Source organism: Lampetra planeri, chromosome 3, assembly GCF_965212315.1.
Source record: "Lampetra planeri chromosome 3, kcLamPlan1.2.h2, whole genome shotgun sequence".
Taxonomy (NCBI): Eukaryota; Metazoa; Chordata; class Hyperoartia; order Petromyzontiformes; family Petromyzontidae; genus Lampetra; species Lampetra planeri.
The window spans coordinates 454,571-467,860 of NC_136109.1; the positions used below are offsets into that span (position 1 = coordinate 454,571).

Below are 13,290 nucleotides of genomic sequence, written 5' to 3' on the forward strand. Positions count from 1 at the left end.
TCGTGAATATCATGATTTCTTTCATTCATGTGGAAGCAGATGAAGATTCGCCAACTCAACAAGCAAACGTCCACCACGCTCACGAGGAATTGGCGCGCAATAACCCAGGACATGTGCTCCATTTAGAAAGTGTTTGGCAACACTGGCGCAAGCAGTTTCGAAGAGGTGGGTGGCTCTGAAAAGAGCCTTTGGGTTGGCTTAATGTGCGAGAGATGGGCGCTCAGCCTCCGAAGCCGTAGAGAGTGCGGCCCTGGCGCTTGAGGGCGTAGACCACGTCCATGGCGGTGACGGTCTTGCGCTTGGCGTGCTCCGTGTAGGTGACGGCGTCGCGGATGACGTTCTCAAGGAAGACCTTCAGGACGCCGCGGGTCTCCTCGTAGATGAGGCCCGAGATGCGCTTCACACCGCCGCGGCGAGCGAGGCGGCGGATGGCGGGCTTGGTGATGCCCTGGATGTTGTCGCGCAGCACCTTGCGATGGCGTTTTGCGCCTCCCTTGCCGAGCCCCTTACCGCCTTTACCGCGTCCAGACATTGCGACTACTTCTGACAAAGCACGCGAGAGACATGCGCGCTCAGCTTGCAGCAGCAGCCACCTTTATATCCGAAGCGTGGTGACGTCACCGACCACCCCTGCCCTCCGCGATGGCTCCGCCTTAAACCTTCGACATTTAACCTCTGTGACGAAGAAAACCCTCCACCGTCGTCAAAAACACTTCCGTGACATGTACAATATGCGACGTTTTGGGCAATGACCCTTCTTCGAAGCACTCTGTAATGATATTGGCACACCCGCAGCGAACGCGAGAGGAACGCAATCTGTTGCAAGATTGCACGTGGAGTGAATAATCGGTGTAAGGTCTTGTTTTCAAGTGAACAAGATGAACTAACTTTATAATCGTGTGAAGCAAAACGGCTTCCAACACAATAGTTGAGTGAACGTCACCAACTAGTTCTCCCAAAGTAAGAAAGACATTTATTTTAATAGAGAAGTTTAGATGGTGCACCGCAATGTTTACAAAACAAAAACAAAGTGAAAAGGCGAGAACGAGCGAATGAAGGCAAATTGAGTAAAGCTGTCTGGAATCAATACATTTTTAGACTAAATTCCATATTTGGCACCAGTAACATGATGACGGAATGAAGAGGTGCAACACATAATCAAAATTGGAGGTTCGTCAAGAATGCATCGATTTGAATCTGGATTTAGATTAGAATCGCCAGTGAGAATGCTGACGTCGCTGACATTACTCTGCACCCAGTTCGAGTGAGGGAGCTGCCACCCGCCCCGCCTGTGTTTATGATTACTGCTTTCGGGCTCGATTACTCCCATCACATCAATGCTTAAAACACATCGAGTGGGTAAAATGTTATACAGTTAATTTGGCGAATGTACGAAACTTATCCAATCTACACAAATCCTCACGATTGAACTGCACCAAGCGTCGAGCTCCTTGATCAGGGCCGAGTCAAGGCGAGCAACCATCGCCACGCCGTAAATGGGTTTGACTTACAGAATATGGCACGCATTCAACAGCAACGTAATACACTGCCATGTGTTAACGATGAACTAATTGAAGCGCAGCAGCACCTGGTTCACTTTTTTTAACTAAGTGGGTGGCTCTGAAAAGAGCCGTTGTGGAGTGAATCGAGCATCGTCCGATCGGATTCACTTCTTTGGCGCAGTCTTCTTGGGCTTGGCCGCGGCCTTCTTGGGCTTGGCCACCTTGGGTTTGGCGGCCTTGGCCTTGACGGTCTTGGGCTTAGCGACCTTGGGCTTCGCAGCCTTGGGCTTGGCTGGGCTCTTCGCCACCTTCTTGGGCTTAACAGCCGACTTCACCTTTTTGGGGCTCTTGGCCGACTTGGCAGCCGCGGGCTTCTTTGCTTTCTTGGGAGACTTCTTGGGCGCGGTCTTCTTGGCTGCCGCGGGCTTCTTCACCTGCTTGGCTGCCGCGGGCTTTTTAGCTGCGGGCTTTGATGTTGACGACTTGGGCTTCGCCTTTGCGGCAGCCTTTTCCTTGTTGAGTTTGAAAGAGCCAGATGCACCGCTGCCCTTCACTTGCGCCACGGCGTCTTTGGCCACGAGCTTCTTGATGGCCAACTTCACGCGGGCATTGTTCTTCTCCACGTCGTATCCTCCGGCAGCAAGCGACTTTTTGAGCGCAGGAAGAGACACGCCGTTCCTCTCCTTGCTGCTGGCCAGAGCCTTGAGGATGAGCTCGGACACGCTGGGGCCGACCTTCTTGGACTTTGGAGCGGCGCGCTTCTTCTTGGGGCTTTTAGGCGCTGAAGTAGCCGCAGCTGGTGGTTGAGCAGGAGCAGTTTCCGCCATCTCAAAACGTCGCTTTTATCGCCTCGCCTCTTTGAAATCGAAATCAGCGCTCTCACGGATTCAAACCGAGCGTCCTCCAGGCCCGAGGTTATTATAGAAGCGGCGTACTGAATGCGGACGTCGCTGAGATCATCCAGCACTCAGATCTAGTGAGGAAGTTGCCACCATACTCACTGTGTTTATCACGCCTGCCTTTGGGCTCGATTACTCCCGTAACGTTCATACTTACATGCATATAGTTGATACATTATCACGAAGATCACTTCTTTAATGTACGTTACTTATGCAATATACGACAATGCTCACGATATAAATTATAATTCAAAACAAGTGAACAACCAACATTTGGGAGACATTGTTCGGTCAGGGCGAGATATGATGATTGTCGTTTTTCAAAAGTGTTAATGATGAACACTATTTAAAACACACTCGAATGTTTTAAAAGACAAGATGCTTCAACAGACTACTCATATTTAATTCCAACGAAATATTTTCTATTTAAGTTTTGCCTCGCGCGCTCGCGATTCCTCCTCTCGCGCTATGGTGAGGACTGCGCGCCATGCCAACCGTCCCTTGTCACCGAACTTTTAACTGGACGTTTTAATCGAACTTTGAAATTAATAAATATATGGATTTTCAGATGGACAACAAACTGAAGAAAATTACTCAAAATTAACCGACATTAAATAGAAAGTTTAACATGTTACGTGGCAAGAGGTGAGTAGCTCACGCACTGCAGAAGGGTCGCGCGCCTTGAACAAGATCGAGGCACGGTGCACAATTATCACCACTCAAATTCAACTCAAGTGACTCCGCAGTCGAATGTTTAAAGAACATATATAATCTTACGTTTAATGCACCGACAGAGTTGATATTCTAGGAGCGCAGGATGGTTCATGCGATGAGTTGTTTTTACTGCAATAAGTAACACGTATTTACTGCACTAAGTAACACGAATGAGTAATCATTGGAAAGATGTTATTAACCATGTAAAAATATTTAACTACACATATTTGTACCATCTTATTTGACAGGTAATATTATACTTTACCGAGTGTTGACATCCCCAGCGTTTACCAGTACTTTTATGCTTACTATCAGCTAACACTGGCCACAACCCTGAGCTGATGTGCTCATTTGTTCCCTTTTAGCCCCGACACCCCACGCCACTCCCCGGCAACCACATTCAGATAAGGCCCCCCCCCTCTGCCCCCCCCTGATTTATTATTTAAATTATTATTTATATTATTTAAATTATGTATTATTATTGTTTTACCTACGTGACTTTACCGAAAAAACCTAAGAGTATGAATCATTGCAGTCACGAAAGCTTCAAATCTAGAACGAATGCAAGAATCATTCATTCCACGCGCATGTGAAGAGGAGTCGTAGAATGGTTTATGCACTTCTTTATACTGGTAGCAACGAAGTGGACCAGCCTACAATAGATTATATCGTCCGTCCGTCCGTCCGTCCGTGTAGCAACATCGCCCCCTATTGCAAACACTTGGCATGACCCTACAAAAACCTTTAGACTCTGTGATACTTTCCTGGCTAAACAAGTGTAACATTCCCTTATAATTCCCTAAGATAGCTTTTAATTAAAACATTTACATTAATGAGGTTTTCCTGGCTAAACACGTGTAACATTCCCTTATAATTCCCTGAGATAGCTTTTAATTAAAACTTTGAAATTAAATAAAAAAAACTCACAGCGCCCTAAAGCCTACAGCTAGGCCTAAAGCCTAGAACTGGGCCTCAAAGTCTGACTTCGTATCGTACCCCTGCGTGTGTGCAAGGGAGTTAATGTTTAACAATGTTACATTCCCTGATGCTTTTAAATATAAACATTTAAATTTAAAGCTTTTACATGAATAATAAAAACATTTAAATTAAAAATTAACTCTCGGCGGCCTAAAGCCTACAGCTAGGCCTCAAGCCTCGAACGCCTCAAACTCTCCCTTCGTATTGTTCCCCTGCGTGTGTGCAAGGGAGTTATGTTTAACAATGTTACATTCCCTGATGCTTTTAAATAGAAACATTTAAATTTAAAGCTTTTACATAAATTATAAAAACAGGTAAATTAAAAATTAACTCACGGCGCCCTAAAGCCTACAGCTAGGCCTAAAGCCTAGACCTAGGCCTCACACTCTCCCTTCGTATCGTCCGATTCAGTGTAGCAACATCGCCCCCTACTGCAAACACTTGGCAGGACCCTACAAAAACCTTTAGTCTCAGTGGGGCTTTCCTGGCTAAACAAGTGTAATAATACATTATGTTTATATTCTTTGGTTATTCGTTCCTACCAGCCCACCCCGCAGGGTCCTGTTTTCACCAACGCACAGCAATACTCGTTCCAAGACCAACCCCGGGCACACGTCCCACAGCCCCTTTTAACTCCTCAATCTCCGCTCCCAATACACATCCGCGTCCAGCACGCCTGCTCCGGGTGACGTCACTGCCCTTTAACCCCTGACACCCCCGTCCAGCTCTTTCCCGCGCGTGTGATTGGTGCGTGTTGTCGTGAGAGCGGAGATGTCGTGTTTGCGTGGTGCGTGAGGGTGGCTCGCAGATCCCTTAAAGTGCTTGAACCATTCTCCGACTCCTCTTCATATGTAATCTGACCGCTCAAAAAGAGCGAGTTTTATTCTTTAAAAAACACGATACTTTCTTCCAATAGGCATCCCAATTTATTCTAAACCATGTTCCATGATTGATGCAATGTTGGAATGCTGCTCAAATACCGTTCCTAAATTAGACATAATAAAGGGTAACTGGAATGAGCAGAGCATTTGTTTAATTGCCAGCAATTTGGCACGAGGGCAACTCGACGACGGTGTCCTTATTAATAACAAAACCCCTGTGTACGACTGTCCGAGCTCTTTGCAAGCAAGTGGGTGGCTCTGAAAAGAGCCGTTGTTGTGGTGGTAGAGGCGGCGGCGCGTTCACTTCTTTGCCTGAGAGGTCTTCTTGGGCAGCAGCACGGCCTGGATGTTGGGCAGCACACCGCCCTGGGCGATAGTCACGCCGCCCATGAGCTTGTTGAGCTCCTCGTCGTTTCGCACGGCGAGCTGCAGGTGTCGGGGGATGATCCTCGTCTTCTTGTTGTCGCGGGCGGCATTGCCAGCCAGCTCGAGGATCTCGGCAGAAAGGTACTCGAGCACGGCGGCCAGGTAGACGGGTGCTCCAGCGCCGACCCGCTGGGCGTAATTGCCCTTGCGGAGCAGCCTGTGAACGCGACCCACGGGGAACTGCAAGCCGGCGCGGGAAGAGCGGGACTTTGCCTTGGCGCGAGATTTGCCACCGGTCTTGCCGCGTCCAGACATTGCTAAGGGACCTAGGATGCAAAAAGCAATAGAGACAAAGTACGAACGATTTGTGACGTTAACACGCACCACCGGAGCGTCTTTTATAGCCGAGACGAGGATCGTAGAGCGCGCCGCTGCTGATTGGCTCCTCTCGGTCGAGTCCCGCCCTCTCCTTGAGCCACCAATGAAAAGCCGGGACGCGAGGATTCGATGTTGACTTTAATTATTTTTATCCATATATATTTTTATGCGGACACGTATCTTAGGAATTAAACAATGCGATACACGTACTTAATAGGTTCAAGTTTTAAGCATTATTGAGTTAATTTATGGGCACGTGCTGGCAAGTCAAACTTATAAGCGGATTCCGCAAATATCAATGTATTATTGATTATAATCATCATTTTGAGGGACCTCATTGGTTATAAGAAATCATTGTGATAGCCTTGAGCTCGTGATTGATCGCCCACGTGCCTATACGGTGTCTATATATTCCTTTAACCGCCTGTTCGGGCAATGCCTAAAAATATATGTGCGTGAATAATTCAGTCTCTTAGTTTGCAAAATGTGAACTTCTTATCAGCTCGGGATTGAAACAACATCAACCAATATCTTTGGGTTTAATAGTTAATATATTTCACCCAAATAACCCTTTTGTTGTAGATTACGTAAACATGGTTTCACAACGCTTATATACAACACCAACGTGTGATGTTGAAAAATGAGCGGCGGGGTATATAAAATGAACTTCATTGTCGCTTACGCCTGACGACTCGTGAGAGCCGTGACCAGCAAACGAAGGTTTCCGGCACCCGAACTTTGAAGGACACACATGGAAGCTTTTTCATGCGTAAGTGGTGGCTCTGAAAAGAGCCTTTGTGTTGTGCTTTGAGGGCCGAGCTGGGCGTTCAAGCGCGCTCGCCACGAATGCGGCGGGCGAGCTGAATGTCCTTGGGCATGATGGTGACGCGCTTGGCGTGGATGGCGCACAGGTTGGTGTCCTCGAAGAGCGCGACAAGGTACGCTTCGCTGGCCTCCTGCAGAGCCATGACAGCGGAGCTCTGGAAGCGCAGGTCGGTCTTGAAGTCCTGCGCGATCTCCCTGACGAGGCGCTGGAAGGGCAGTTTGCGGATGAGCAGCTCGGTGGACTTCTGGTAGCGGCGGATCTCGCGCAGAGCGACGGTGCCGGGCCTGTAGCGGTGAGGCTTCTTGACGCCGCCCGTGGCCGGAGCGCTCTTTCGGGCCGCCTTGGTGGCGAGTTGCTTGCGTGGGGCCTTGCCGCCCGTGGACTTGCGAGCGGTCTGCTTGGTGCGAGCCATGGCTTGGTGTGGGCAAAGATTCTCACAAGCGGGGAGAAGGCGGCTTATGTAGCCCAGAGCGCGCGCTCACTGGTCAGCGGAGTCGTGACGTGCGAAGACGGGGAGCGTGCTGATTGGTTGGCAGCGTGCAATGATCTCGAGTCGTCAACTCTTCTTAATCAACAAAATGTTCAGTTTGGATCATTTCAGAATGCCGTATCACGATGCAGTAGTACCGTTTGAGCGCCGTCGATGTCTTTAACGGATGTTATTTTCTCAAGCAAACACCTTTCCGAAAACGACTTTACAGTGCTCTGCATGATCTAAATAAAGTGTGAAGAAACTGCACTTCATTGGAAACAGTAATACGTAAAAATGTCGGAAAGAGGTGATCACAGGGATAGATATCTATTCTCTTGGCATTGAGATGATGATCATCAATTATACTGCACGAGTCATCCATGCTAGGCGCTTACTTTTACATATATGTACACGTGCAAAATGTTAGTTCCTGCCCGAAAATACAACCACGAATTAAATATATTGCATTGCAAGGTTTTGGCGCCAAATATCCAATGTAATATCTGAATGGGCTGCAGATGAAATCAATGGACAAACAAGTCCAATAAATGCCTGCTGGTGAATATGATGTGCCATGAATATTGTTATCGCTTTTATTCACGTTGAAACAGGTCAAAATGCGATCGATCTCTCCATTTCAATGAGCGAACAATGTCCCCGCGTGAACCGGGACTTTGTTGGAAGTTTCGTTTTGTACTCCTGCTAGGACTGGTAATAGCAGGTTCGGAGAGGTGGGTGGCTCTGAAAAGAGCCTTTGTAATTAATGGTGGAGTCGAGGCTTCACTTGGAGCTTGTGTACTTGGTGACGGCCTTGGTGCCCTCCGACACGGCGTGCTTGGCCAGCTCGCCGGGGAGCAGCAGTCGCACTGCGGTCTGGATCTCCCGAGAGGTGATGGTGGAGCGTTTGTTGTAGTGCGCCAGGCGGGACGCCTCGGAAGCGATGCGCTCAAAGATGTCGTTGACGAACGAGTTCATGATGCTCATTGCCTTGGACGAGATGCCGGTATCGGGGTGCACCTGCTTCATCACCTTGTAGATGTAAATGGCGTAGCTCTCCTTCCTGCGGTGGCGTCGCTTCTTGCCATCCTTGCGCGTAGCCTTGGTCACAGCCTTCTTGGAGCCCTTCTTGGGAGCAGGAACCTTAGCCGGCCCAGCGCTCTTTGATGCGGGAGGATCGGGCATGTCGACGCGTCGTAGGCAGCTTCGGGTCAGTTCACAACAGACGGGAAGCGAATGTGGATGTCGGTCGCGCGTTGAGCTCCTTTTATAGGAGGCGAGATGCAAATCAGAGGATCGTAGTGCGCGGCGCTGCTGAGTGGCTCTTTTAGTACCATCCCTCTCCATCAGCCTCCAATGAGAAACGCGGACGCGATGTTCACTTTAATATAGTTTTTACTGCAAAAATGACTTGTGAATATAACACAATGTAATGTCCAAACATGTATATTAGTGAATTGCAGCCATGGCCATTGATTTTGTTTTAAAAAGGATGACTAGAAAACCCAATACAGTATATTGTGTTTTGAGTGTGGGTTTTTTTGTTTCTTACGAAGGATTGTTTCACAACTCGTCTAATACGGCACACGGGCGTTTTATGAACGCAATTTGGATAAATACAAGCGCTCGGTGGAGAAAAATAACTTCGCTGTTGTGCTGTACAGGTGGAGATTAGCGTTCCGGCACGCTACGTCAATTAGGACGAGTGTGCTGTAAGATTGTGGCGCCAAATGCTCTACGTAATATCGGAATCGGCTGCAGCTGGAAATTATTCACGCAAAAATACCAGAAATGGGTACTGTATTAATGCGTTCAAGAATTACGCCTTGTTAAATGTGACGTGTCGTGAATATCATGATTTCTTTCATTCATGTGGAAGCAGATGAAGATTCGCCAACTCAACAAGCAAACGTCCACCACGCTCACGAGGAATTGGCGCGCAATAACCCAGGACATGTGCTCCATTTAGAAAGTGTTTGGCAACACTGGCGCAAGCAGTTTCGAAGAGGTGGGTGGCTCTGAAAAGAGCCTTTGGGTTGGCTTAATGTGCGAGAGATGGGCGCTCAGCCTCCGAAGCCGTAGAGAGTGCGGCCCTGGCGCTTGAGGGCGTAGACCACGTCCATGGCGGTGACGGTCTTGCGCTTGGCGTGCTCCGTGTAGGTGACGGCGTCGCGGATGACGTTCTCAAGGAAGACCTTCAGGACGCCGCGGGTCTCCTCGTAGATGAGGCCCGAGATGCGCTTCACACCGCCGCGGCGAGCGAGGCGGCGGATGGCGGGCTTGGTGATGCCCTGGATGTTGTCGCGCAGCACCTTGCGATGGCGTTTTGCGCCTCCCTTGCCGAGCCCCTTACCGCCTTTACCGCGTCCAGACATTGCGACTACTTCTGACAAAGCACGCGAGAGACATGCGCGCTCAGCTTGCAGCAGCAGCCACCTTTATATCCGAAGCGTGGTGACGTCACCGACCACCCCTGCCCTCCGCGATGGCTCCGCCTTAAACCTTCGACATTTAACCTCTGTGACGAAGAAAACCCTCCACCGTCGTCAAAAACACTTCCGTGACATGTACAATATGCGACGTTTTGGGCAATGACCCTTCTTCGAAGCACTCTGTAATGATATTGGCACACCCGCAGCGAACGCGAGAGGAACGCAATCTGTTGCAAGATTGCACGTGGAGTGAATAATCGGTGTAAGGTCTTGTTTTCAAGTGAACAAGATGAACTAACTTTATAATCGTGTGAAGCTAAACGGCTTCCAACACAATAGTTGAGTGAACGTCACCAACTAGTTCTCCCAAAGTAAGAAAGACATTTATTTTAATAGAGAAGTTTAGATGGTGCACCGCAATGTTTACAAAACAAAAACAAAGTGAAAAGGCGAGAACGAGCGAATGAAGGCAAATTGAGTAAAGCTGTCTGGAATCAATACATTTTTAGACTAAATTCCATATTTGGCACCAGTAACATGATGACGGAATGAAGAGGTGCAACACATAATCAAAATTGGAGGTTCGTCAAGAATGCATCGATTTGAATCTGGATTTAGATTAGAATCGCCAGCGAGAATGCTGACGTCGCTGACATTACTCTGCACCCAGTTCGAGTGAGGGAGCTGCCACCCGCCCCGCCTGTGTTTATGATTACTGCTTTCGGGCTCGATTACTCCCATCACATCAATGCTTAAAACACATCGAGTGGGTAAAATGTTATACAGTTAATTTGGCGAATGTACGAAACTTATCCAATCTACACAAATCCTCACGATTGAACTGCACCAAGCGTCGAGCTCCTTGATCAGGGCCGAGTCAAGGCGAGCAACCATCGCCACGCCGTAAATGGGTTTGACTTACAGAATATGGCACGCATTCAACAGCAACGTAATACACTGCCATGTGTTAACGATGAACTAATTGAAGCGCAGCAGCACCTGGTTCACTTTTTTTAACTAAGTGGGTGGCTCTGAAAAGAGCCGTTGAGGTGGAGTGAATCGAGCATCGTCCGATCGGATTCACTTCTTTGGCGCAGTCTTCTTGGGCTTGGCCGCGGCCTTCTTGGGCTTGGCCACCTTGGGTTTGGCGGCCTTGGCCTTGACGGTCTTGGGCTTAGCGACCTTGGGCTTCGCAGCCTTGGGCTTGGCTGGGCTCTTCGCCACCTTCTTGGGCTTAACAGCCGACTTCACCTTTTTGGGGCTCTTGGCCGACTTGGCAGCCGCGGGCTTCTTTGCTTTCTTGAGAGACTTCTTGGGCGCGGTCTTCTTGGCTGCCGCGGGCTTCTTCACCTTCTTGGCTGCCGCGGGCTTTTTAGCTGCGGGCTTTGATGTTGACGACTTGGGCTTTGCCTTTGCGGCAGCCTTTTCCTTGTTGAGTTTGAAAGAGCCAGATGCACCGCTGCCCTTCACTTGCGCCACGGCGTCTTTGGCCACGAGCTTCTTGATGGCCAACTTCACGCGGGCATTGTTCTTCTCCACGTCGTATCCTCCGGCAGCAAGCGACTTTTTGAGCGCAGGAAGAGACACGCCGTTCCTCTCCTTGCTGCTGGCCAGAGCCTTGAGGATGAGCTCGGACACGCTGGGGCCGACCTTCTTGGACTTTGGAGCGGCGCGCTTCTTCTTGGGGCTTTTAGGCGCTGAAGTAGCCGCAGCTGGTGGTTGAGCAGGAGCAGTTTCCGCCATCTCAAAACGTCGCTTTTATCGCCTCGCCTCTTTGAAATCGAAATCAGCGCTCTCACGGATTCAAACCGAGCGTCCTCCAGGCCCGAGGTTATTATAGAAGCGGCGTACTGAATGCGGACGTCGCTGAGATCATCCAGCACTCAGATCTAGTGAGGAAGTTGCCACCATACTCACTGTGTTTATCACGCCTGCCTTTGGGCTCGATTACTCCCGTAACGTTCATACTTACATGCATATAGTTGATACATTATCACGAAGATCACTTCTTTAATGTACGTTACTTATGCAATATACGACAATGCTCACGATATAAATTATAATTCAAAACAAGTGAACAACCAACATTTGGGAGACATTGTTCGGTCAGGGCGAGATATGATGATTGTCGTTTTTCAAAAGTGTTAATGATGAACACTATTTAAAACACACTCGAATGTTTTGCAAGACAAGATGCTTCAACAGACTACTCATATTTAATTCCAACGAAATATTTTCTATTTAAGTTTTGCCTCGCGCGCTCGCGATTCCTCCTCTCGCGCTATGGTGAGGACTGCGCGCCATGCCAACCGTCCCTTGTCACCGAACTTTTAACTGGACGTTTTAATCGAACTTTGAAATTAATAAATATATGGATTTTCAGATGGACAACAAACTGAAGAAAATTACTCAAAATTAACCGACATTAAATAGAAAGTTTAACATGTTACGTGGCAAGAGGTGAGTAGCTCACGCACTGCAGAAGGGTCGCGCGCCTTGAACAAGATCGAGGCACGGTGCACAATTATCACCACTCAAATTCAACTCAAGTGACTCCGCAGTCGAATGTTTAAAGAACATATATAATCTTACGTTTAATGCACCGACAGAGTTGATATTCTAGGAGCGCAGGATGGTTCATGCGATGAGTTGTTTTTACTGCAATTGTGGGGGTCGCTAGCCCCCGAGATCCCTCCCTCGATAATACTAACGGCCGGACTAACATCATCAATCGCCCCCCCGCTGCTAAGCGAACCGCCGCTAAGCTCCTCACCCATGGTGTGGGAGCCGTCACCCGAGGATTCCCCTCCACCGCGGGTCCGCGTAGCAGGCATAGTTAACCACGTACGCGCACACCCACACACAGCTCTGCACGGCACTCACCCAACACTGACCACTCACGTTAGGATCGCGCACCTGTGTTACACACGTCGTGAACTTACGCAAGTAACGAGCACACGCAAGCGGGGCACACGCCGACACAACGACTCAAGCCGCCGCCGCCGTGCGCGCGAGACAAACCGTACGACAATGCGCAGCCGATTACGCGCTCGAGCCGTGGGGTCGGGGGTCAGGGGTCCACCACCGCGCCGCACTTTACGCAAGTAACGAGCACACGCAAGCGGGGCACACGCCGACACACAAAAGTGCTCTCCCCGGGCGTTAACGCACACACCCCCGTACCCGCACAATCGTACAGAGACCACGGCCTTTATGCATACGACCACACACTCGCGAATGCAGTGCACGCTAATACCACGTTCCAAAAACACCCAACAACACGGTTTTGTTACTACGCTCGAGATTTTATTAGCCCTTGCTAACCAACCGAGCCACCCGTGTGTGTGTGCGGGACAGCAAGGCGCTTCTAACCCACACTCTGGTGCCGTGTAGCCCTATTCTATGCTGCGCTCTCTGCTAAACCGCTTTCCTACTCGTCCTTACCCCGAACTAACCCTCTCCTACGGATCCTACCCTCCGTGTGGTGCCACAGCGACGGGGCCGCTCGGCCGAGCCAGGGAGCCGCCCGGCTTCCACCGCCGCACTGCCCCCCATCACCCCCCCCACATAAACACGCACCCGCACCCACGTAGGGCCTCGTGGTCGGGTCACCTACCCTGAGTTTTCACCCGAGGGCCCCCTAGGGGGGTTACCCCACGGTTTCTCAGGGCCAGGGAATTGGACAGGACCCTTCCCAGGCCAAGTAACACTGCGGCGCCGTGGGCGGATTTGAGATCGCACGACCACGGCGAGCTCAGAGAGTGTGGGGGTCGCTAGCCCCCGAGATCCCTCCCTCGATAATACTAACGGCCGGACTAACATCATCAATCGCCCCCCCCGCTGCT

General features: G+C 49.7%; 5 protein-coding genes and 2 pseudogenes across 7 annotated transcripts; all 7 read right to left on the reverse strand.

The window, feature by feature from the left end:
• Positions 1-168: 168 nt before the first annotated feature.
• On the reverse strand, positions 169-581 carry LOC144717348 (histone H4). The gene has a single exon (XM_078592822.1). The coding sequence runs from the start codon at positions 530-532 to the stop codon at positions 221-223; it is 312 nt and encodes a 103-aa protein (XP_078448948.1). The 5' UTR covers positions 533-581; the 3' UTR covers positions 169-220.
• Positions 582-1,641: 1,060 nt separating this feature from the next.
• Positions 1,642-2,408, reverse strand: LOC144735651 (histone H1 pseudogene; annotated as a pseudogene). Its single transcript, XR_013588666.1, has one exon. The product of XR_013588666.1 is annotated as a histone H1 pseudogene (transcript).
• A 2,819-nt stretch (positions 2,409-5,227) lies between these two features.
• LOC144735660 (histone H2A-like) lies at positions 5,228-5,709 on the reverse strand. Its single transcript, XM_078618118.1, has one exon. It carries the CDS (start codon positions 5,653-5,655, stop codon positions 5,275-5,277), a length of 381 nt encoding a protein of 126 aa, XP_078474244.1. The 5' UTR covers positions 5,656-5,709; the 3' UTR covers positions 5,228-5,274.
• An 836-nt stretch (positions 5,710-6,545) lies between these two features.
• On the reverse strand, positions 6,546-6,956 carry LOC144734408 (histone H3). Its single transcript, XM_078616583.1, has one exon. The coding sequence runs from the start codon at positions 6,954-6,956 to the stop codon at positions 6,546-6,548; it is 411 nt and encodes a 136-aa protein (XP_078472709.1).
• Positions 6,957-7,586: 630 nt separating this feature from the next.
• On the reverse strand, positions 7,587-8,263 carry LOC144735670 (histone H2B type 3-B). The gene has a single exon (XM_078618144.1). The coding sequence runs from the start codon at positions 8,196-8,198 to the stop codon at positions 7,797-7,799; it is 402 nt and encodes a 133-aa protein (XP_078474270.1). The 5' UTR covers positions 8,199-8,263; the 3' UTR covers positions 7,587-7,796.
• A 761-nt stretch (positions 8,264-9,024) lies between these two features.
• LOC144735678 (histone H4) lies at positions 9,025-9,437 on the reverse strand. Its single transcript, XM_078618155.1, has one exon. The coding sequence runs from the start codon at positions 9,386-9,388 to the stop codon at positions 9,077-9,079; it is 312 nt and encodes a 103-aa protein (XP_078474281.1). The 5' UTR covers positions 9,389-9,437; the 3' UTR covers positions 9,025-9,076.
• Positions 9,438-9,812: 375 nt separating this feature from the next.
• On the reverse strand, positions 9,813-11,266 carry LOC144735665 (histone H1 pseudogene; annotated as a pseudogene). The gene has a single exon (XR_013588668.1). The product of XR_013588668.1 is annotated as a histone H1 pseudogene (transcript).
• Positions 11,267-13,290: the final 2,024 nt, after the last annotated feature.